The sequence below is a fragment of the Cyrtonyx montezumae genome, unplaced genomic scaffold (assembly GCF_038088225.1).
Source record: "Cyrtonyx montezumae isolate F1298 unplaced genomic scaffold, pur_monq_1.0 scaffold_33, whole genome shotgun sequence".
Lineage (NCBI taxonomy): Eukaryota > Metazoa > Chordata > Aves > Galliformes > Odontophoridae > Cyrtonyx > Cyrtonyx montezumae.
In genome coordinates this window covers 1282985-1306977 of record NW_027072038.1, presented here as the reverse complement: position 1 = coordinate 1306977, position 23993 = coordinate 1282985, and the positions used below count along the sequence as shown (strand labels likewise).

The following is a 23993-nucleotide window of genomic DNA, read 5'->3' as shown; positions in this document are numbered from 1 at the left end:
CTCCACACGACGCCCTGAGGTCTCCACCCGCGGGGATGGACTCCTCCAGTTGTAAAACAGCTGTTGTAGGTCCTTGAGAAAACGATTTAAAGACATCGGATGTTCGGTGCGTCCGGCTGACGTCGGAGCACACGTTTCCAGGTGACTCTGCGAGGCCATCCCCGATCCCCACCCGGGGGAGGTCCACCTCTGCCTTTGTACGCTGGTTTGGTGTTCGGGTTGTTTCTCTTTTTTTTTTTTTTTTTTTCTTTATTTTTTTTAATTAATTTATCTTTCTGTTTTCTTTTCTTGATCTTTGCTCCGTTTTTGAAGGTCGGCTTCGTCATCCTCATCAGATTAAAAAATAATAATAACAATCCAATAAATACGTGGTTTTAAGTGGAATTAAAAACCTCTCCTTTGCGAGAGGATGCTATAAACTTCTCTCTCCATTCTTGCAGTGCACAAGGATAGATTAAAAAAACACAGAGATATAAATATTAGGTTACCGAAAAATGTCAAAGAGCATTGTTCCTATTTTCCTATTTTCCTACTCTTTGCCAAGTGCGGCTTGCACCCGCGTCGGTTCTGTTGTTTCCAAGCATAACGTTGGGTTTTATTTTGCTTTCTGTTCTGGTTTTTTTTGTTGTTTTTTTTTTTTTAAGGGTGGGTTTTTTTTTTTTTCCTTTTTTTTTCTGTTTTTTTTTTTCTTCTCCCCCATTGCCCGAGGAGAAAGCACCACGAAGACAGCACCGGGACTCCAGTGCTGCCGACTTTTGAGGTAAGAAGGGCTGCGGCGGCCGCCTCCGCCTCAGACCCAGCGGCTGTAGGGCCCCGTCACCTTGGTGTACGCGTAGGAGGACACAGTGATGGCGGAGTTGGTGGGGATGGCCACCGCCTGCCGCGTGGGGACCGCGTTCCTCCGCTCCTTGGAGGCCGCCTCGGCCGCCAGCGCGCCGCCCCACTTGCGCTTCTTGGCGAAGGCCTTGGCGTCCTGCTGCAGCCCCAGGCGTGCCGCCTCCTCCTGCCGGGCGCGGGCGCGCTCCGCCAGCTGCTTCATCTTGGCCTCCCACAGCGCCAGGCCGTGGTTGGGCTGGTTCAAGTTCTTGTGTTGGTAGAAGACCAGGGAGATGCGCGTGGGGTGGCAGCGGTTGGGTTTCTTCAGCGGGGTGGTGGCGTGCAGCTCGCGGCGGGCGCACTCGATGAGGATGGAGCCGTGCGCGGGCGCCACGGCCACACCTCCGATGTTTTCGTCCAGGAAGTTGTGCTCGCTATCCGACCACTCCTCCTCCTCTTCGTCCTCTTCTTCCTCCTCCTCCTCCTCCTTCACCGCCTTCATCGGCGCCTCCTCGATGCCCTCCTCCAGCCCAAAGGGGTCCCACGGCTTCTCCCGGCGTACCCCCGCCGTCCCCTTCTCACGCACCGCCGCCGCCTCCCACGGCTTTTCAGGCAGCCCCGCCACGGACACCGGCGTCCTCCGCCCCTCCGCCTTGCCAGAACCCCACGGTTCTTCAGAGAAGACGGGCAGCTCCGGCAGGGCTGAGCCGAAGCCCAGTGGTCCCAGCTCCCAGCCCTTGTCCCGCAGGGTCGGGGTACCCGTGCTGCCCAGCACCGTCTCCCCCAGCTTGCAGGGGCTCCACGGCTTCGGCAGCAAGCTGGAACCACACGTCGACGATGCTTCTCCCGCCAGGACGTTGGACCACTGCTTCTCCGGCAGCGGCAGGCGCACGGCGGCATCGAAGGCGCTCAGCTTCTCCCGTCCTCCGGCGCCCGGCACCAGGCTGCTCCACGAGCTCTCCGCCGCACTAGTCCGCTCGGGGGAAGACGAACCTCGGGACGATGCTTTGTAGGGACTCCACTGCTGCTCCAGGCCACCGCTGTGCGCCGGTACGGGGACAGGGGGTAGAGCCAGACCAGTGCCGGGCACAGCTGCTGTGGAGTTGTTTAGGGACTCGATGCTGGGCGGGGGATCCGGGGGCTCCTGCTTGATGGCCCTGCTGCCAAAACAGTTCTGTGCAAACGGGGATGCCTCCTCCGAGCCCGTGCTAGTCCTGTGCACCCCGGCTGCCGCTGCCTTCTGCTGGCTGGCATAGCGGCTGGCCCGCTCGTAGGTGCGCTGGTGATGGTTTTTGCTCCGGACGCTGTGTGGGATGGGCTCGGGGAAATCTGTGTTCCTGTAGGTATGGTTGAGGTTCTCCTGCAGCACCTGGATGTTGGGCTTCTTCTCATAGCTGTTGCTCACCCAGCTCTCACCCCTCTCGGGCACCCCGTAATTCACAAACTGCGAGGGGAACACGTGGTTGTTGGAAAAACCGTAATACCCAAAGGAGGGCAGCGTGAACTTGGAATGAAACCCGTTCACGGAAGGCAGATTGGGCTGTGCATAGTAGGAATGGTAAGAGTAAACACTGTTCATGCTGTAGGGGTCAGAGGGCCTGCAGCTGCCCAGCACCGAGTAGCTCTCCACCACCGCATTGCCGTTGTACTTGAAGGCGTTGTAATGGCTCTGCGGCTCCACTTTGATGGAAGGTTTCAGCGGCTGTGGGGGAAGCCCACTTTTCAACGCCATACCTGTGGGCACAGCACACACAGCCCCTGTGACCGGATGGCCGAGGAGCCACCAGCAGGGACTGAGGACCCCGTGCCTAAAAAAAACCCAGCCAGACTCAAAAATCCAACAGCAACAGGACGACCGACCGAGTCAGAGCCTGGCTCTGACCGGCATCACCCCGTGTGCGGGCAGCAACTTGCACCCACGTGCTAAGCTGCAGCAAAAATACAGGCACCACAAAAGCCACAGTGCAAAGGCAGACCCCACAGCACAAGCTGGTAGTGCCAACTTGAAGGCAGCACTGCTGGTGCACCCTACGACCAAAAAAAAGCCCCCAACCATTACACCCCAAAAAGCTACAGGGGAACATCCTCATACTATCACTGCTTTCTGGACAGCCTGGGGCTGCGTGACCTCAGTTCTGTTCCCATTACCTGCATTTTGTTGGAGTGTAGGAAGTTCGAGCACTTCCTGCTTGATCTTCTCTGGTGTCATCAGCTTCTCCTTCTGCAGTTTCTTCTTCTCTGCTGCCGCTTTCTTTGCCTCCAGCTGCCTCTGCCGACAGGACTTGGCGGGCTCGGGCAGCTTGCGCACCTCACGGGGGAAGGATGTGAGCACCTGGATGGCCCCGCTGCCCACCTTCGCGTTTTGGTTCTCCTCGCTGCCAAACTCATCCGTGCTGGACATCTTGTAGAGGGGGAGGACGTGCAGCTGTTCATCTTCGGGGATCTTCCCCACCACACGATTGTCTTCTTTTGTCAGCGTGCAGACCTGGGGGAGCACAGGAGGCAATGAGGGGACAGCGCTGCCAAGCTCTAGAGATGCTGACAAACGCAGCCCAAGGGAGACAGCCCTGACTCAACAGCAATCCGCACCCCACGCTTGAACCAGTGTGGATCCCTCAGCCCACTCTGCTCCCCTGATCCTGCCCGGAAACTTCCCATGGGGTTTAGGTCAGACTACAGCAAACGTGCAGTTCCTGCTGGTGCTTTGCTTTCATCTGGTGGGGACAGCTTCAGCACCTCACAGATGCGAATGCTTTCATTTGAGGGACTTAAATATCAAAAAGCAAATCGCTCCATGACTGCAAGCACCGAGGATCACCCACCAATCTGGGGTGACAGTGGCTCAGACATCTCCACTCCGAAGCACTCCCCATAGGACCAGCTGGATGCCACGCAGCTCAAAAAGACATCAGCAGAAAATGGGGAACCATCCCAAAAAGCCCTGCCAGCGCCTGCTTACCACTGTGCAGCCATTGTAGAGGTTATGCTGATCTTTGTGAGCGTGAGCACAGAAGTCCATGCATGCTGTCACCCCTGAAAACGGCCTCCCCTCCTTCAAGCCCAGCCGGCAATCTATTGCGATATCCTCGTTGGTAACCTAGCAGAACAAGCAGGCTCCAGTTACCTGAAATCCACAAGCTGCCACCCCACTCCCATTCTGCTGGCCACCAGGCTGCAGAGCCCAAGAGCTGGCTGGGTACCTGATTCTGGTAGGCCTGCGGTGCCAGCCTCTTGTAAAGCGGAGCAACCTCAGTGGCCAAGTCCTGAAAGCTTTTCCGGAGCAGTTCTTCCTGCAATAGGGAAAAAAAAAAAGTGTGTTCATACACAAGAGGACATCACCCAAAGGTTTCGGAAGCAGGGATGCAATCAAGGACACAGCCCATGCACAAAACACTGAGTCCAAATTTCCTCGCTGTGTCTGCAATCACACAAAGTGCACAGCCTCATCTTCTGGCAACATCTTGGCTACTCAACCCCCAGCCTCAGTCTGTTGTGCTTCCAATTGCTCAACACCAGAGTCCTCCAGATCTACCTGGGGTTCTTAGGGAGACCCCATTTGCTACAGCACTTGCTGTCATAATTGCCAGCAAAGCCCTGAGACATCAGTGAGAGCCTCACTCACTTACCAGGAGGTCAGCTTGTCGTTTCTACCCCCCAAAACTACTTTGAGGGACCCTATTTTCAGACTTTCTCCTCACAAACCTCGGAGCCAAGTCTAAAAGGAAACCACCTCACCCACTCCCCAGCACTACAGCGTCACTCACCTCCTTGGGATTGTCCCCCACCAGCCTGAACTTCCGTGGAGTTTTGCTTCGGGCGTATTTGCAACCATTAAAATACATGCTCCAAGAGCAGCCGAAGGAGAAGGAAGCACCACAGGTGTTGGGGTCCTTGCCTTGGCATGCACAGGTCCGGCTGCAGGAGGGACAGCGAGGAAGAGTGTCAGCCACCACCGTGCTGACAGCATCCTCCTCCTTATGGGTTGGAGGGCGGACAGCTGCCCTGCTGATGGAGAGACGTGGGAAGACACCTGTGTCCCCTCCCAGCCCGCACCCCACGGTGACCTGCTCGCACTTACTCGTCGTTCAAGCCGCAGCGGCGGCTGGTGGGGTTGCCGTACTTGGTGAGGGTGTCAGTGAGCTCCTGGTACAGTGTGTCACCCAGCGTGCGGGGGATGCCCTCCCAGGCCAGGATCAGGATGATGATGACAGCGTTCTGGCAGTGGTGGCCGGCTCGGTGACGCACCAGGCACAGCAGTTTCTCCTCTTGGTTGTGTCTCCGGATCACCTGTCAAACAGCCAGCCCCAGTTGGGACATAGGGCCCCAGCAGTGGGTGCTGGCTGCCTCCACACCACCCCACAGGAATGTGGGGAAGAGAGCTGGAGGCACAACCCTGGGTATGCCTTTCCCCACGGGCTCTGGGGTGCCAGAGTGACCTCAAGGCCCAGAGCACTTGGTGGATGTCACTGCGTGAGCATGGTCAATGCTTGGATTGGAGGATCTTAGCCTTTTCCAACCTTACTGATTTTATGATTCTGTGAGAAGGAGAAGCCCCGAAGAGGTTCCCAGGAGCAGCTGCCACTTTTGCTTTGCCCTTTGCTGCCACCCCCTGCCACCCCTGGCCCCACGGGACCACTAACAGTGGGGACCTCTTATCCCCAAGCAGACTGGGGACAGACAGCAGCATTACACTGTGAATGGCAGAGATAGGACGGAAGCCCTGAACCTGGGACTGCTTCACTCCCCCTCACCCGCTTTTGATTGAATGGCACAGAGGTAAAGTGACGTGCAGCCCTGAGGTCTCCTGGGGCCCTTTCTGCAGTGTTGGTGTCTGGGGGCTGCAGGCACTCACTCACCCACTTGGCGATGGGGCAGCCCCGGGAGCTCTTCCCCTCCTTCCCGGTGTAGATGACCTTCTCAATGCGGATGGCCTTCCCCTTCTCGCCATACCTGTGGGCAGACCCGCATCAGCCACAAGTGTCCTGCTGAGGCCTCACCCCACACACCCCACTTCTGCCCTCAGGAGGCCCCCAATCCCCTCTCTGACAGCTCATGGCCCAGGCCCAGTGTCAGGGCCCTGCAAGGCATTGTGGTGGGGGCTCCTTACCGCTCCTCCATCAGTTCCCGGATGGATGCCACAGTGGGCCCTGAGCCCAGGTGGGTGTAGTACGGCCCCTCGTCCTTCTCCACAATTTGCTCTGCAAAAAGAGACATGGGGGGGGGGAGGGGAACGAGACACAGATGTTGGGGTGTGCGTGCCCTGTGGGAACTGCATCCCCCAGATGCCAAATTCCCTCAAATGAAGCACTTTTGCACAAAAGATCAGGCATTTCCCCACTGACAGAGCACAAGCCTCACTCCTGACTGCAGTATTTGATACTGAGTGTTTTAAGGCTGAGCAAGTTTTGCTCTGGGTTTACAGCTCCTGACAACACAGGGGGAAACCAGGAGATTTGTGGGTGCACAGGGGTCAGAGGGAGAAACAAAGGCAGTACCAGGCAGCGAGTCCCACAGAGCGGGGTCAGACGTGGCTCAGCCCATCCTCTGCTCCCAGCACTGATTCTCACCACGTCCAGCAGCTCCACTGCAGCTGCCCAGTCGAGGATCAGTGCAGGACACACAGTAACAGCCGACTGCATCAGTGTCCAACAGCACGGGCACCTCGTGGAGCACTGAGTCCTGGCTCCCACTTAATTGCCTTCTCTTATGGCTTTTTCTTGAGAAAACAGAGCCCGCGGGAGAAGGGCATGGTGGAAGGGGCTGAATTCTCCAGCATGTGCTGCGAAGTGTAACAAATGCCAGCACAAAAACACGCAGATCTGGGAGAGGGATAGGGACAGAGCCAGAGCACCCCGGCTACAAATATCACTCCTGAAGCAGCAGGAGAGGTGCCAAGGTCGCCCAGAGAGGTGGTAGCTGCCTCATCCCTGCAGACACACGAGGTCAGGCCAGCGGGGCCCTGAGCACTGATGGAGGGGGTGTCCCTGATCACTGCAGGCAGTTGGACTGGGTGGTCTTTAAGGGTCCCTTCCAACTCAAACCATTCTGTGACTGAGTGCCCCCACCAAGCGCTCACTTGCCATTGGCCCTGAAAGCAAGAGAGGAGGAAAGCCCAAACACACCCCGCAGCCCACGCAGCCACAGGGTTCTGCCCTAAAGACAAACCCCACCAAAGCTGCAGCGCTGTCTCAGTGCCCCCGGGTGCTGCGGGGGGGGACACTTCCACCCCTCACCAAAGGACCTCCCAGCACAGCTCCGTGCATCACCCCGACCCCCCCCGTGCCCCCACTCACCCACGCAGTCGCAGGTGGGGAACTCAGCCTGCGCGCGCTTGGCGGGGGTGTCCAGCAGGCTCTTGGTTGGCGTGTCCAGGTACTTGAGCGGCGACTCCAGGAACCCACTGAGGGTGGGGGTCAGCGGCACCTCGTCCTTGGTGGGCGTCCCCTCCGCCTCGTCGGCGTTCTGGTTTTCCTCAGAGTAAAAACACGTGGTGGATACCACGGTGATAGCACCAGAGGACTCGATTTTGATCTGCTTGGGGGAGCGCACGGAGAAGAGATGCTCGGGAGGTGGTCCCTTCCCTGGTGACAGAGCGGAGCCCCGTGGGGTGGCACTGCTGGGGGCCACAGCGGAAGTGCTGGAAGCGGTGGGGGGCACCTGGGGGGCTGGCGGCGGCCCCTCTGGCAGCGTGGTGGCCCCTGTGGGTGGCAGGCTGAAGGTATCCCCAAACTCGGCCTCGAACTGCCGGATGAGCTCCTCCAGCTTGTCATCCACCACGGTGGGCAGCGCACCCTCTGGTCCCGGTGCCGGTGGGTGGCTGTGGGTGTCCCCCCCGGGGGTACCCCTTTCCTGAGAGTCGGGAGCAGTGGGCGGGCGTGAGGCGGGCGGTGGGGGCTCGGGCTGCGGCGCTGCAGTGGGGGGCTCAGTGGGGGTCCGCAGCCCCTCCAGGCTGATCTGCCAGAAGGGCAGGAAGAGTGGCTGCGAGTCCTTCTGCTTGGGCTTCTTGATCTGCACCTGCTTGCGGGCTGGCTTATCCGGCTGCATCCTCTTCTTCTTCTCCTTGACCTGCTTCTCAAAGGGCTTGGGAGTGCTGGGGGTCCACCAGCCGGGCGGGCGCTCCGGGGGGGGAGTGGAGAGGCTCTGCTCGAGGAAAAGGCTCCGCTTGTGGTGCAGGTGCTGCTGCAGGACCAGCTGCGTCTTCCTGTGCAGGTCGGGCTCCTGCAGCACGCGGGGGCTGCTCGCCGCCTCCTTGCTTGGCACCTGCTCCGGGGGCTTCGGCGCTGCTGCAGGGGGGGGTCTGCCGGCCTCGGGCCGCTTGAAGGCCGCTGCAATGTACTCAGTGCTGCCCAGGAGCTGCTCCAGCTCTGCCATAGGGTCAGTGGTCCCAGATGGAGGCACCGCACTGATGGATGGCTCCGGGGGGATGGGGGGCACCGGGGGGGGCGGCGGCGGTGGCGGCGGCGGCGGGGGGGGCGGCCCATCAGCACCGGGTTGGGGGAGCGCAGCCGAGAGCTGCGTCAGCGCCTCAATGGCGATGGCTGTCTGCAGGCTGATGTTCTTCTCCTTGGCGATGTTCAGTGCACTTTGGGAAAAGGGGAGGCCGTCCGACGGGCACGGCTCGGCGGCCTCCAGCACCGCAGGGGGGGCAATAGCACCTTTGTCGGGGGGCGGCGGGGCGTGGGGCAGCGGGCTTTCTCCCAGGGCTGCCTGGATCTTCTGCTCCAGCCACTCCAGGTAGTCGGGGCACTCGGGACCATCGCAGTTGCAGTTGGGAGGCTTCATGCCATGCTTGGCCAGGGCGAGGGCAGCCTTGAGGGCGTGCAGGTCCTCCCCCCGTGGCACGCCGTCCCGCGGCGCCAGCCCTCCCCGGCTCATCTCTGTGTCGAACTTCTTGTAGAGCAGCGAGGGCGAGCCCGGGGTGGGCAGCCGGTAGGAAGACACCGCTTCAGCCACCGCTGAGAAGGCCACCAGGTTGCGGGCGTCTTCCAGGCGTGCGGGGCCGGCGGGGGGGCCGGGCAGCCAGCCGCTGGGCTCCATCAACGCGCTGCCCCCCACCTGCGGCCGGCCCCCAGCGGCCAGGCCCAGCCGGCCGCCCTCGTTCAGTGTCCTCTCGCCTCCATAGTCGATCAGCCCTTCTTCCATGGGGCCTCTTCTGGGGCCATCAACCGGCTCGCCCCCCGGACCTGTCTGAGAGTGGGGAGAGAGGAGAGGTGTGAGCATCCCCTGCAAGATTGTGCCTGCGCCCCGTATCCCACCCCACAGCCTTCCACCCCTCTCTATCTCAGCACAGCCCCATACGCAGCTGCGGGTGCCCCTGCACCCTTCCCACCGCTGTGTCCTGAAGGTCCAGCTGGCACTGCAAGGAGTGGGGCAGCAGGGACAGAAGGGGACTTGGAGCCCATCGCCCCAGTGGGTACATGACACTATGAAGGGGGGGGGGGCATCCCTGTGCCCCTTGGTGGGGGTCTCAGTGTCGCAAGTGATGGGGTTCGGAGCATTCTGCCGTTTGCCACTGAGAGGAGGGCCCTGTGAGGGGTGGGGGGGATGCCAACACCCCTCTCCGGGGCCACATACAGGCAGGGAGGGACGGAGCAACAGGCGCCTGAGACACGCAGAGCACTGCGTGCAGCAAAATCCCCCGTGGAACCAGAGAGGAGCAGCTCCAGTCCTCCCTGCCCCGTTTCTCCCTCTGGGGAGAAAACGATGGAGGAACCCCATCGGCAGCACGGAGCAGTGGCCCCATCCACCCTTCCCACGGCCCCTCCGCAGCCACGCACAGAGCTCTTGGGGATCCCCCCAACCCCCCACGCAGGAACTCCCCCACGCACGGCCCGGGCCTGGTTGAAGGGTTCCCCACGAGGGCTGTCCCGGCGGTTCATCCGAGCGCTGCCGCCATCCTGACCTTGTGGGGGGTGCGAGGGGGGGGGAACCCACGGGGAAAACACGCGGGGAAGCACGCGGCCTCCCCCGGCGGTGCCGCACCGCTCCTTTTGTTCCCGGCACTGCCGCTGGGGGAAGGGGGGGGGGGGGGCGGGCGAAGAAAGGGGGGGGGGGAACTCTTTGAGGCCCCGCGGGATTTCCATCCCGAAACCAACAGCGATCCCCCCCACTCCCACGGCGCTGCGAGGGACCCACCCGTGCGCACCCACCGCCTCGGGAGTGGGGGGAGGGGTGCGGTGCAGTGCGGTCCCTCCGCGCGCCGTGAAAAGAAGGGAAAATCCCTCCGAGGACCCAAAAAAACCCCAAAGATACATCTACATATGATCTCCGCTTCATTTATTACGCCCCCCCCCTCCCCCCCCCCCTTTCCAATTTTTTTCTGTTTTTTCTCGTTTCCCCCCTTTTTCTGTTTCCAATGCCTTCGGCGGAAGGAAAACAACAAAAACCTCCGCACGCACCGACCCCCGCCGGGTTTACCCCCGGCCCCGCGCCGCGCTCCTCCGCAGCCACCGGGACCCGCACGGCCGCGCCGCGGCACTTACGCTGCGGGGGGGGAACGGCGGCGGCGGCGGCGGCGGCGGAGGGACGGACGGCGCCCGCGGACGGACGGAGGCGCCCGCGCTGCTCCGCGCCGCACCGCGCCAGGCCGCCGCTCCCCGCCCCCCGCGGCAGCTGCAGGAGCCATCAGCCCCGGCGCCGCGCGCACGTACGGGCGGGGAAAGGGGGGGGTTGGGTGGGGGGGGGGGGGGGGGGGGGACGTGCGCTCGGCCCCCGGACTGCTGGAGCGGCCCCCGAGAGCCGTCACGCGTGACGCGTGCAGCCCGCAGCCTCTGCCCCACGGCTCGGTGCAGTCCGTGCGCGTCTTCCAGCCCCGTGCGTCCTGATGCCCGCGGTACCACTCGTACATCCTATAAGCCATATGTCCCACTTGCCTGTGCATCCCATAGCCCGTACATCCCACTGCTCGTGCATCACCCAGCCCCATATATCCCACGGTCTGTACGTCCTATAACCCATACAACCCATAATCCATACATCCTGCAGCCCGTACATCCCACAGCCCATACAACCCACAACCCTGTACAGCCCCTAATCCATACGTCCCGCAGCCCTGTATATCCCCCAGCCCGGTACAACCCACAGCCCTGTACATCCCATAATCCATACATCCTACAGCCCTAAACGTCCCACAACCCATATATCCCCCAGTCCATACTTCCTACAGCCCACACATCCTGCAGCTCTGTATGTCCCACTGCCCATACATCCTGCAGACCCACACATCTGCAACCCCACACATCCAGCACTCCTATGTCTCTCACAACCCTATATACTCAGCAAACTATGACCCATATCACCAGCAGACCTATATAATCCACAACTCTACTCATCAACCCTACAGCACTATGCCACCCACAACCCTACACAACCAGCAACCCTATATACTCAAGAAACTCATATCCAGCAAGCGATGTACACAGCAGACCCACAGACCTGGCAAGACATTAGGTCCAGAAACCCCACAGATCCGGGAACCCCTACACCCTGCACACCTATGCATCCAGTGACCCCAGGAGCAGTGCCACAGCCACAAGGCCCTTTTTTCCTTCTTTTTTTAGCTTTCTCTCCCTATTTTTTAAGTTACTCTGCTAACTCTCCCCCTGGCCCTATATAAAACATTGAGCAAACGTGCCCCAGAGAAGCAGGCAGCCTTATGGGGTTCCGCTCATCCCAAACCACGCGCTGCCACCTCCAAACTTCACATTTGGGAAACAACCACCCCACCACCAGGCCAAGGATCAGCCCTCATCCCTGGAGCCCAGAAACCGCCCGCGAGTCCCATCCAGCCCCACGAATTGGGGCTGAAGCAGCAATCCCTTATCCGGGTGCTTGGGGGATTTGTAACCCCCCCCCCAAACACACACACACATCTCAACCAATTTTGCAAGCGTTGAGCTCGGAGCAGCTGAGCGCTTCGTCCCACTGCAAATCAACCCCTTGGAAGGGCAGCACTGGAGGTGCCCAAATGCGGTGGTGCACGGCACGGGATGAGGTTGGGGGGGGTAGGGGGGGGTGGGGTGGGAATGGTCACGGTGCTGGGACGGCCGGGGCACGGCGGGGTGCTCGGGAGGTCAGCAGTGCTGCCAGAGCCAGCGGCTGGGGCCGGCCAAGAGGCAGGCGGCTGTTTGGCTGTCGGCCCCGTGCCGCACTCGTGGTTTTCTTCCCCTGGCAGCCGCCCCGGGATCCTCCAGGCTCCGGGGCACCGTGGGGCTCCCACGGGACGGGGATGCCCGGTGTGGGTGAGCATCCCTGAGTACACCCCCAGGGAAGGGCAGGCGGCCGGCAGCGAGCCCCGGGGACGGACGGGCTGCTCACCCACACCACTACAGCAGGCACAGAAAGCCGCCCAATGGCACCACGGTGCCGGCAGCGGGGGATGCTGGAGAGGAGCCCGGTGGCACGGATGCCCCGAGCGGATGAGACAAGCCTGGGAAAAGCAAACTGGAGAGCTACGGAGCCCCTCCCGGCGCTCCCAGCCGCTCGCTTGTTTTCCAAGCTGTTTCCGTGGCCCCGGCTGACCCCAGCTCTGGGTTTGAGCCGCTCGCTCCTGTCCTCATTTAGCCCGGCAGAAAGGCAGAGCTGCGGCAGGGTTGTGTCGCGGGGAGCCACGCGCGGCCCATCCCCACTCCATGGGCCCCTCAGGGACCCCCGGAGCTGTAATCCTGCTCTGGATGGCACTGGGACGAGCATTTCATCCCCTCTGCCATCTTGCAAGGAACAAGCCGGTTTAATGACATGTATTCACGCTCCTCCAGCACCAGCAGCGCGCAGCGGGGACAGGGAATTTTTCTCCACCAGGAAACATCTCCATCCCCATCCCCTCTGGTGGGGTTCCAGAAAAAGCATTTTCCCAACCCGGACAAACCTACAAGCAATGGGAAAGCCGTTCAAAGCAAGGGGAAGAGATGGGAAACCAAAGGTGTTTCGCAGCAAGGTTGCCCAGAAGCAATCCTTGATGCATGGAGCAAAGGGGGAGGTGAGCGCCTGGATTCCGCTCCTCCAAAATCACCCCGCCCGGGAGCAGCTGTGTGCCAGCATCTGTCACTAATCCGCTCTGGATGCCTTTCAAAGCCGGGTTGGAACACTCATCCCTGCGCACGCAAGCGGCCCCTGAGGTCCCACTCCAGCCGGGCAAAAGGGGGACCCTGCAGGGCAGCAGTGCTGCGGGATGCTCAGCCCCAGCAGAGCCGGATCAGCTCCTCAGGAGCAGTGCAGCCGAGCCAGGGCTGGCGTTCCCATCGCGGCACTGAGCCGGGAACCAGAATTTGGCAAGAGGAAGGGGGAACGGCTTGCCAGGCTGCGTCAGGCTGCTCCGGCCGGCAGCGAGGGAGGGGAGAAGAGCTCTTTAAAAGGAAAAAAAAAAAAAAAAGACAAAAAAAGGGAAGAAAAAAAAAAAAAGTGGCGCTATTTTTGTTTCTTGGAGCAGCTTCAGTCCGACACAGCTGACTCCTCTCGTGCAGGCGCTCAGCTACCAGACTGGCACTGGGCAATGCCAGAACACCGGCTGGCAGCAAGCGGTGCTCCGGCAGGAAGGGAAGGGATGAAAAGGATAAAAAGGAGAGGAGGGGATAAAAAGGAGGCTAAGGGGGGAGGGAAAAGAAAGGAAGGGGAAAGGAAGGGAAAAGAATGTAAGGTAAAGGAAAGAAGGGACGTGGACTCACCTGGGAAGGAAGAGGGAAGCGCGTGGGCTGTGGCAGAAATGCCTGAGGCCGCACCAAGCCTCTCCCTGTGCCAGCAGCACTTTGCCACCCACCCGAGCTGCCCACGCGGGGCCGGGCTGCCTTCTGCAGCCCCTCACATCCTGACAGCACTGCTCACGGGGGGGACAGGGTGCAGAGCCTCCTGCACGCCTCCCACAAACCCCAGTGGGAACTTCCCCCTTGCCCAGTTCCTGTGTCTCGCAAGCAGGGTGCAGAAATCCAGCCAGTCTTCAAGAATTGGCGGCCACGGCACAAAGCTGCCCCACACCCGTCCCACTGGGGCTGTGCTCACTGCTGGGACCAGGGGTCCCGAGCTGCACCGTGCCTACGTGGATCTCCAAAGCCCACCTGACAGCCCTCCATACCTGGGGGATGCGCGGCCCTGGCCCCACTCCTTGCTTCGTGAAACCCGTCAGCAGCTTTCGGCAGAGGAGGAGGAGGGACGTGCGTGCAGCAAGCACGAACACGTCGGCAGCGCGATGGCTGGCGGGCAGGAGCCGGGAGATGAGTGGGAGCCCGGCCCTGCCCAGTCTGGGCGCGGGGACAGCACCGGCTCCACCAGCCGGTTTCACCGCCGCGACCCGTCCCGGCAGGGAAAAGCACCCGGGGTGAAAGCGAGATGCAGGGCGGGCTTGGCATGGCCCAACACAGCGCACCCACGATGCCCCGCCTGCTGCACGCTGCTCCCCCGGCCCCCCGACTCACCCAAAACACCACCACCACCACCACCCCACGTGCCTCACGGGGCGGGGGGGGGTCCCGAAACACCAAAGCGGACGTGACGGGAACCAAGTCACGTCCGGGAAGAGCCTCTCGGGGGACGCATCCTGCTCTGCAAACCGGCGCGGAGACACGGGACGGCCGCTTCCCCTTTCACCAGCTTCGGGCTGAGATCCTCTTTCTTGCAAGTACAGAAGCGGACGGCGCATTTTCCTGTTTGGCTCCAATCCCTGCACGCATGCACAGCTGAAAGCCCGGCAGTACGAGCTGGCTGCCACCAACAAAGGGGACGTGGCCACAGCCGCGTCCCCCCGCCAAGTGCCCACCCCACCGAGCAGTACTTCCCCGTACTCACCCTGGCACGGCGGCCGGCAGCCAGCACCGGTGCACAGACAGGTCCCCATGGAGGGGATGGCATGAAGACCCCCACCATGAGGTTAGCAAGGCAGCAAGGCTGGGGTTGAGTAGGGCAAGCTCCTTGTCGGCCCTATGCACGGGCTCAAACACATGCTCGGTCAGAGCCGCCGCATCTCTTCCTACACACAGTGCTGAAGAAAAGCGAGCAGGAACCTTCCTATGCAAGGACGCGTTTGCATCACATCCTTTCACTACGCTCCCGATCAGCACCGGCACAACGGGCTTTGCAGCACGCCGCACAAATTCTCCCTTTTTTCTCTCCCGGAAAATGACAGCCCCCTCCCACCTCAGCTGCCTCCTGGGGTCCGCAGTGCCGCTGAGTCAGCGCTGGCGCTGCTGAGTCACCACAGCCACATCAGCCGCGATGAGCTCAGCGCGGGGGCTCCAGCACCTCCGCGCACGCAGCCGGAGGCCGACGCTCCGTCCCATGTCAGGCGGCTCGCTCGGCTCCGAGCTCGGCCCCACGGATGCCACCAGTTCCTCGGCCCGCTCCAAACTCGCCGACTGCGGCACCGCACCGGCGCAGCCCTCGGATGGAGGCTGCGCTGCCATCCTCTCCCAAAACGCCCCGATCGCGGGTGATGCCACAAACAGATGTGGCACCATCACGGCCGTCACCGCTGCGCCCTCTTCGTCTCGCTCGACCTTTTCCATGACCGAAAAAGGGAAGGGAAAAAAAAAACCATTAAAAATAAAAATACCCAATTTCTATTTTTTCTCCGCTGGGGTCAGCAGCGCCAAGGGGGAAGCGCAGACGCCGCCTCCGGCTTCCCTGGCCTGCGCTCCCCGGCACTGGTGACGGGGCTGATGACTCACGGGAAGGGAGGGGGGAAGCGACGTGTGCACGGGGCCGTAATGTTTGTAAACCTAAAAAAAGCCATGTGCAGGCAGGCAGCGTGCTCCAGCCAGGAGCACCGGCTGCCAGCGGCTCAGAGAGGCTGCGGCCGCCAGCGAGGAGCCCTGGGACGGCGGGGACAGGGAGCAGCTGCCTCTGTGCCAACGCGGCCAGGGAACGGTCTGCCCCATTCCTCTGCTGCAACACCTGGAAGCGGGATGGCTCCGACTGCAGGGGCTTTAAATGCTTCGCATGCGACAGCTCTAATTGTAACAGCTCCTGTTGCAACACCAAGCTGGGGCTTCCAGGGGTCATTAAAGCCCAGCGCTCATGTTTCTCAGCCTTCTGCCGCATCCGACTGCCTTCTGGCACTGCGCTCACACAGGCCCATGGCTCCCTGCGCCCCTCGTCCACCCGGGGAGCAAGGAGCTGCTCTGGGGAGCACGGTGGCCGTGCCACCAGCAGCCAGCACCGCAGCCAGCGAGCTGGAGCCGAGCCCTCCAGACATTACACAGCATCCCCCGGCCTCCACGCTGACGACTGCGGCAATTAGAACTTGCTCCAATCAATTTTTTACAGCATTTGGAGTGCTCGGAGTGGGTTGGTCCACCCCCTCCACACACACACACCCCCACCCCCTCCACTCATTTGGCTGCATTGGAAATTGCAGCATTGGGAGCTCCAGGTCCCCATCTCCACCACTCGACAGCAAAGCCTCATTTAATCAAAAAGATGCAGCCAGGAGATGTAGAGAAACCATCTTTTTTTTCTTCCACCCCCCCCCCCCCCGCTCCCCCTTTTAAGAACTGCCATTTTAGCTGAAGCAAACAAACATTCTGCATCACCAGACACGACAAGAACCCCCTACGACATCCAGCAGACACCTGCCCACCGTCCCAACACCACACATCCCTCACCCCACGGACACAAGGATGGGGAGAGCAGCTCCCGTTGCCAGCAGCACCGTGGTGGGTGGATGTGGAGCGAGGACAGCTTGCAGCTGTTCCACCTTCAGCCCCTTCCAGTTTCATTTCATCTCCCCTTGGATCCCAGCCCGGGGGGGGGGGGGGGGGAAAAGCTCTTTTATCCTCAAAAAAAAAAAAAAAAAAGGGTCTGGCACCCTCTTGCAATGAGCTCAAAGGAGAGATAAAAGAGGCTCTGGAGCCTCAAGGCTGGCACAGATGGGGCTCAGGTTGGGGCTCTCCCATTCGTGCCCTATGCTGCACTGAGGACAGTACACACAACTGTGCTGAAGGCATTGGTGGTGGTGGTGTGCCACTGGAAACGTGCACGTGGAACGAGGGACGTGGGTGTAGGGTCAGGGACTGCAGTGGGCAGAGCCAGGGGGATGGGGACTCCAGAACACATAGGCTGAGGGCTGAAGACCCCAGGCTGTAGGGACAAGGACAAGGGACTCTTGCACATGCAGGCAGGAGACCAAGGATCCTGGTAACACAGGACCAAGGACAAGGCGGGGAACAAGGGACCCTAAAGCCATAGGGATTCAGACCAGGGAACCTGACTGAAGAAACGAGAAGGAAGGACCCTCACACACGCAGGTAGCTGAGGGTCAGCAATCCCGTAGGGATGGGGACAGCAGCATGCACAAATGGGAGAGCAAGGACACGAATACAGCAGGGACAGGGACCACAGAACTCAGGCACACGTGGGGAGATGACCCAGAACCCGGGCGGCCGTGGGGACACGGAGGGGGGACCTCAGTGCCAGGTGACAGAGGACTGGAGAGCCCAGCACATGAGGGCAGGGGACCGGTGGACAAACTGCTCCCAACGCACCGAGACCCCGTGAGAACAGCTCTTGAGGGCACGCGCAGCAGCACAACCGCGTCGCTGCCGTGCCACCCCACGCCTGGGGACACACACAACACCACGGACAGGGCGGGGGGAACGGAGTCACCCCCTCAAAGCCCCGGAGTCCCCTCTCCCCCAGTCACCCACGGGTCCAAACCATTCCACGGCCACTGCGAGGACGGTCCCCAAGGCCACCCCACCCCGCAGCCCCCCGGTGCCCCCCGACCCCGGCGGAGCCGCGCGGTGGCCCCGGCACGCGGCACCGACGGCGGACGGACGGTCCCCACCGCGCTCGGGGCCGGGCCCGGTGCTGTCTCCGGGGAGGTCCGGAGGATGCGCCGCGGGGGGGGAGGGGGGGGGAGGGGGAGACCCGCACCCCCCGCCCCGCAGCCCGCAGCGTGACGCAGAGCGGGGACCGTCCCCGTCCCCGCGTGGGGTGACAGCCCGTGACGTCACCGCGGCCCACGGCCCCCGCTGCCATGGCGCTCGGTGCAGCGGGGCACGGGCTGGAGAACGCGGGGGGGGGGAAGGGGGGGGAGGGGGAGGGGAGGGGATAGGAAGGGGGAACCGCGAAGACGGGGGGGGGGGGGGGGGGAGGTAGGAATCACTGTAAAATACATTAAAAACGCTATTTTTCGGTGAGGATGGGGGGAGGGGGGCACCGGGGCGGGTTGGGCGCGCGGGGGTCCCGCGGGGGGGTGGGCAGCCGAAGGTGGGGGGTGGGAGAGGGGGGGGGTCCCCTTCCCCCCCACGCCGCCCCGCTTTGTCCCCGGCCTCCACCGCGCCGCCCCCGCCCCGGCCCCGCCGGGCCCCGCCGCTCCCTACCTCGCCCCGCCGCTGCCCCCGCCGCTACGAGGCGGCCATCTTGTGCGGCGCTGCGCCCGCCCCGGCGCGGGGGGGCCCCGCCTCCACCCGCCGCGCGGCCCCGACCGGGGGGGAGCTCCGGCGGCCTGGGGTGGCCCCCACCAGCACCGAGCAATCCCGGAGCACCGCGGGCACGGCGGGGGAGGGGGCGCGCGGAGCGAGGCGGGGTGCTCCGTGGGGGGGGGGGGGGGGGGGGGGAGGGGCTGCGTTTGGGGGGAGGGCTGCGGGCTGACCGCAGGGACCGGGCACGGGTTCGGCTGCAGGCCTGACTGCGGGGTCCGAGCGGAGCACGGCTGCGGGCATAGGAACAGGAGCAGATGCAGGCCGTGCTGCGGGTCCGGCAGGCCTGATGCAGGCCCGGCCACAGGAGCGGCTGTGGGTCCGACTGCAGGCCCAGCCCCGGGCCCAACCGGAGGCACGGCCACGGGAATGGTGTAGTCTGAAATCGATATCGCTATAGCCACAGGCCCAGCCACGGGACCAGCTCCAGGCCTGGCCGCAGGCCCAGCTGCGGGCCCAGCTGCAGGCCCAACCGCAGGCTCAGCCACAGGCCCGGCTGCTGTGAGCTGAGCTGGCCGAGAGGTTCTGCCAGCACAGAATGGGCCACAGCAAAGCAGGAGCAAAGTGCAGGTGCCAAACAAAGGTGGGTGGTGGTCAGAGGTACTGATACAGAGCCAGAGTGCCAGAACCGTGCCAGAGTGACAGAACCATGCCAGAGTGCCAGAACCGTGCTAGCCGCCGTGGCCATGTGGGCAGTGAGGCTGGGCTGCCGTGAGCAGGCTGAGGGTCGTGGTCCACGTGCAGTACACGAGGTGGCAGCAGCACTGCAGTGGTGTGGCATGTGTCACACAGCCCTGCCCAGAGTGTCAGAATTCACGCCCAGCCCTTGCGGCGGGGCCCACCTCCTCAATGTAGGCTGTTTTACACCATGAAATCACAATGGACTCAACTAATGCGCAGAAGGTGCGGTGCCACAGCTGCTCCCATCCTGCTCCCCAACACCTCCTCAGGGACACCCCCACCTTGTCCTGAGTTGGGGCAATTCCACTACTTCTCTGCCAGCACCAGGTTGGGCGTTAGGATTAATTTCTTGTCAGAAAGATGCACAGGGAGGTGGTGGAGTCAGTCCCTGGAGGTGTTTGATCACGGTCAGTGGGCACGGTGGGAGTGGGCTGGGGTTGGACTGGGGGATCTTAGAGACCTTTTGCAACCTTCTGATTCCATAACTCTACAAAACCAGGGAAACTCCCCTGCCCCAAAATGGACATATTCAGTGCAGAACAGCTCAAGTTCCCGTGCACCAGCATCAGGGTTTCCCTCTGGGGTTTGCTCCCTCATAGCTGGTGGAGGGCAGCCAAGCAGGGCTTCGCAGAGTGCTTTCTGGTGTTGTAGGGAGCAGTTGGTGAGATGCTGATTATTTACACAAATGGAGCAAGAAGATGGAGAGCCATTTGAGGAAAGCAGCACCACTGAGCAACGGCAAATTTCAGCCTCCAGCATCTTCCTTCTCCCTTTGCAAGAATACCCATGGCTCGAAGAAGCCCAGTGGGAGGAGGAACAAGCTGGAGTGATGGAGGTGAGGGCTGAGCACGGGAGGTTTGCAGCCAGCGGCGCTCTGGGAGGAACAGGCAGAACCGGTCACGGTGCAGCCAACCCCTGGGAGAGGCAAGGGGACGTGGGAACAGCAGCACAGGGAATGCTGAGCCCAGGGCGTGCAGGGACCCACCGGCAGCTCCCACCCCATGGCATGGGGGGTCTGCAGGGAAGCCCCTCTGCTGCCGCCATCGTTCCCTGCAGTGTCTTCTTAAGCCACTTCTAACGTAGCAGCAGTGCAGAAGGGCAGCCCCAAAGTCCAGGCTCAAGGATGTATTTAATGGCTTTTCAGCAAGGGCAAAGTGCACGCTGCTGGGAGGCCAAGGGACTGATTTACAATGTTTGGGGGGGGGGGGAAAGCAGGGCCGAGCTCTGATGCCCCCAAAATCAGCTGCTCCCTGAGCCTCAGCTGTCACCTCGCCTATGGCTTTAAGGCAAAATCCTGCCCTTATGGACAGCCACTCATCCACCTGCAGCAGCATTGAGGCCCGAAAAAGCAAAGCAGCAATGCTTGGTGCAGGGCAGAATCCCAAAAAGCAGAGCAGGGAGCACTGCCCCATCTGTGCCTCTTGGTTTAAAGCTTTGCCTGAAGTAAAAAATGCACTCTGAACAACCAAAAAGAGCCAGGAATCCCTGCAAATCCGAGCCCCAGACACTAGGGAGGACCAGGGGATGTTTGCCATCCCCTATGGTTAAAGAACCGTATGTGCCATATCATACATCAGCTCACTGCAACCATCAACCACCCCAGCCGGTAAAACCAGAAATGTGGGTGCAAAGTGCTGCACTCTTTGTCCCGTGTGCAGATACAGAAATTGCCCTGACTTGTTGGCCTGGCAGCTGGTGCCAGGGGTGCTGGGCAGGGCGGGGTGGCCTGGGGACAGGGCTGTCCCCTTCTCGTGGGGGCCCCCAAAAGCACGAGGGGGGTGGAAGTGGGAGTGGGACAACTCTTGCACAGTGTTTTGCCATTCTAACACTACGAATTGATAGAAAGAATAGAATCAAGTCGAAGTGCAGGGGGATCCCCGTCCCCATGCGGTGGCATTTTGGGGGACCAGCCAAGATTTTGGGGGCAATCACAGCAGCCCAAAGGGAACCCCGTCTTGGAGATGAGCACCCCCTGACCCCACACATCACCCCAAACCACAACAGGGGAGTGCGGGGAGGGCGGCACTCACCTCCCAGCGCCCCGCGGCCACGAGGAGTGATGCACGAGAGGGTGGGGGAGGGGCACCCCGCTTCCCTTGGCATAAAGGGGTGCTTTCCCCTCCTCCCCCCCCTCCGCCCCATACCCCACTTCTTTTTAATTCTTTGCAAAACTTCAACCTTCGGTCGTGCAACTTCAGCCCGCGGCACAGCGGCAACTTTCTGCCCTCCGATGGGCATAGAAAGGGGGGGGAGGGCAGCACAACGCGGGCCCCGCAGCGATGGATCCGCCGTCGCCGTCCTTTGTTCCGCGGCCGCCGCTCGGAGGGGGGGGGGGGTGCGGGGGGGCAGCGCGGGGCTCTGCGGGGGACGAAGGGAGAGCCGATCCCAAAGGCTGCGGGGTCGGAGGTGCCCCCGAGGGGAGGTGCGCTCCGCTGCGGGAATGGGGCGGGGGAGGGGGGGGTGGGGGGGGGCGGGGAAGAGGCGGTCGGTGGGAGTGAGCGGCGGTGGTTGTTGTCGTGCTGTTGTAAGGGCCGTGTCAGCGTCCAGTTCGTGCGTGACTGTAGGGTCCTCAGCGGTGGGGCTGATGCTGATTAGTCGGCATCCCCGCTGGGTCCCGTGGTCGTTGTAGGGTCGCGAGCTGCGGGTCCGTGCTGGGAGTCCCGCTCTGTTGCTGGGCGGCACTGGGAGCTCTGCAGGTCCCGCTGTTACTGCGGGGTGGCAGCACGGCTGCCCCTGCCCCCTCTGGCCCCCTCCCTCGACACCTTCCTGCCCGCTCGGCTCTGCCCCAAATCGGGGCGGGGTCCTCCACGCACTGCCCCTCCCCTCCCTCCCCCCCCAATCCCAGGGGTGTCTGATCCAGGGGGACCCGCGGACATCACCCATCCAGCAGGCACCAAACCCTCACCATTCCCCCCAGAACAGTACAGACGTGGGAACCACAGCCAGGCATTGTGCCCCTCGGCAGCAAGCAGCAGGGGGACCCCAACAGCCAACCCCCCTCAACAATACCCAGGGAGAAGAAAACCAGGAGAGAAACATCTCTGTTGTTAATATCCATGCACAACCCTCCCCCCCTCACACCCCGCAGGCCCTAACAGCCACCTAGGGTAACAGCAAAGCTTTCCCTACCCTGGAAAGAAGGATTCAGGAGATGGAAGACACCCCTGGCCCACAGCATCCCCCGTGAGACTGCGGCCTCATCTCCCCCTTTCATCTTATGGGAGATTTGCCCTGTAAGAGGAAAGGGGGAGAAGAAGCCACAGTCTGCTCCAGGTGGCCCTGTCCCCAGCAGTGGGCACAGAGGGGTCGGCCCCTCCGTGGGTCTCATCTTCTGCACAGTGCAGGGAGTGAGGTGCCCCCACGGAGGTGGGAGGCACTGAGGTGCCTCTCCCTAGCTCGAGGTGCAGAAGAGCTGTGAGGTGCTTTGGTTTCAAGGAAAACAAACAAGAAAGCACCTGGATTTTGTTGTAACCTAAACACAAACAAAAGCAGACAGATTTCTGTTTGTTGTTGTTGTTGTTTTCCATTGGGATGGACCCAAGCACGTTCACCCTGTGCTGCAGAACAGATGTGTGTGGGGGAACTGTGGGACGTGTAGGGCTGTGGCTCCCAGCAGCCTCGTGTGGGTACCCACGCTGCCGCTGCAGGGAGGGCAGCTCTGGGCCTGGCAGCAGTGCCATCCACGCGCCCGTCCCCGTGGCCATGGGGTTCATTTGGACTCAGAGTGTTGCAGTGGAGCTCCGCCTTGCAGTGCCTTCACAAACTCCCCCACCTGCAGGGAGGATGCCATCAGCTGTGCAGCGTGGCAGGGATGGACAGCATCCCCCGTGGATGAAGGACGCAGGCCGTACCCACCCGTGCCATCAGTGCATCCTGCGAGGCCGTGTCGTGTTCAAAGTCCCCCTCGACGTCCAGCACCAGGACAGGAGCGTGCCTCACCTCCGCAAAATGCACCCTGAGGAGGGGCCGGGGGTCAGAACCGGGGAAGGGCAGAGCTGGGGGTGGGCAGAAGCGGGCGGGACCCTCACTCAGCGCTGCGCTGCAGCAGCCACTGCTCGTGCTGCGCGTGGAGCTGCTGCAGGTACTGCAGGGTCACGTCGCTCTCCTCCGGCCTCGCCCGGCGCCGCAGCCGCTCCAGGCATCTCTGCGAAGCAAAGCACCGCGTACCGCACCCGCACCGCCGCGGGGCTCTCCCAGCTCCTCCCTCCCCTTCTCCCGCACACCTGCGGGGAGGCGCGGAGATAGAGGAAGGCGTGCGGGGCGGTGTGCGCTCCCAGCTGCCCCACGAGGAACGAGTGCCACTCCTGGTAGATGGCCCACTCCAGCGCGTCCAGCTGCCCGGCCTCGAACAGGCTCTTGGCGAACACATACCTGCGGGCAGCGGTGGGGCTGACGCACCCGCAGCGGCACCGGACCCGGACGGGGTCCCCCGCCCGCCCCGCACCTGTCGCTGTACACGGAGCGCTCGGACACCCGCACGGGACCCTCCGGCCGCTCGAGCTGCGTCTGCAGGCGGCCCAGGCACGAGAAGGTCTGAAAGGTGAAGGCCCAGCGCGCCGGATCGCGGTACAGCCGCTGCAGGAGATTACCGCCCTGCCGAGAGGAGGCGGAGCTCAGCCGCGGGCCCGCACCCCACGCGGGGCTTTCCCCCGCACCGCCGCCGCTCACCTGCGCCGCGCCCGCCGCCACCTCCCGCCAGCGCGCCACCGGCTCCGCCGCCCGCTGCCAGGCGGGGAAGGCGCGGCCCAGCAGCCGCAGGAACGTAGATTTACCCACGGCTGCGGGCGGAGCGCGGCGGTCACGCGTGGGACCCGCGCTCCGCCGCCGCCCCGCCCCTCCCCGGCCGCCGCCCGGTACCGATGTTGCCCTCCAGCGCCAGGCGCAGCGCGGCCCCGCTCCGCCCCATCTCAGCGCCGCCGCTCCCGGTGTCGCCGCGTGCGAATGCCATGCAAATGAGGGGGCGGGGCTTGGCGGGTCCCGCACGGCGTCAGCGCGCGGGTGAGGGGGCGGGGCTACGGCGTTCATGCAAATGAACCGCTGCCTCCGGGGGTGGGCCCGTCCTCCGCTGGGGGCGACGGGGAGCGGCGG

The 23993-nt window shown here is 62.5% G+C and overlaps 3 protein-coding genes across 6 annotated transcripts in view; 1 reads left to right on the top strand and 2 right to left on the bottom strand.

Moving 5' to 3' along the window:
* ANXA4 (annexin A4) overlaps positions 1–23993 on the top strand; it is an 81871-nt gene that overhangs the window by 14813 nt on the left and 43065 nt on the right. The gene's annotated exons all lie outside the window — the stretch shown is intronic.
* Positions 651–18187, bottom strand: TET3 (tet methylcytosine dioxygenase 3). Of its 4 annotated transcripts, none has more exons than XM_065745115.1 (10): positions 18126–18187; positions 7110–9003; positions 5924–6014; positions 5673–5766; positions 4895–5103; positions 4581–4731; positions 4017–4106; positions 3776–3913; positions 2965–3301; positions 651–2550 (listed from the first exon to the last, which is right to left on the bottom strand). In XM_065745115.1, exons 2-10 carry the CDS (start codon positions 8956–8958, stop codon positions 791–793), a joined length of 4719 nt encoding a protein of 1572 aa, XP_065601187.1. In that variant the 5' UTR covers positions 8959–9003; positions 18126–18187; the 3' UTR covers positions 651–790. The 4 variants fall into 4 exon arrangements, with proteins under 4 accessions (XP_065601187.1, XP_065601186.1, XP_065601189.1 ...); XM_065745114.1 differs by lacking the exon at positions 18126–18187 and adding an exon at positions 14593–15129; XM_065745117.1 differs by lacking the exon at positions 18126–18187 and adding an exon at positions 14223–14240.
* Positions 22421–23853, bottom strand: DGUOK (deoxyguanosine kinase). The gene is made up of 7 exons (XM_065745178.1): positions 23763–23853; positions 23574–23683; positions 23350–23498; positions 23129–23276; positions 22934–23049; positions 22761–22860; positions 22421–22677 (listed from the first exon to the last, which is right to left on the bottom strand). The coding sequence occupies exons 1-7, from the start codon at positions 23851–23853 to the stop codon at positions 22615–22617; spliced, it is 777 nt and encodes a 258-aa protein (XP_065601250.1). The 3' UTR covers positions 22421–22614.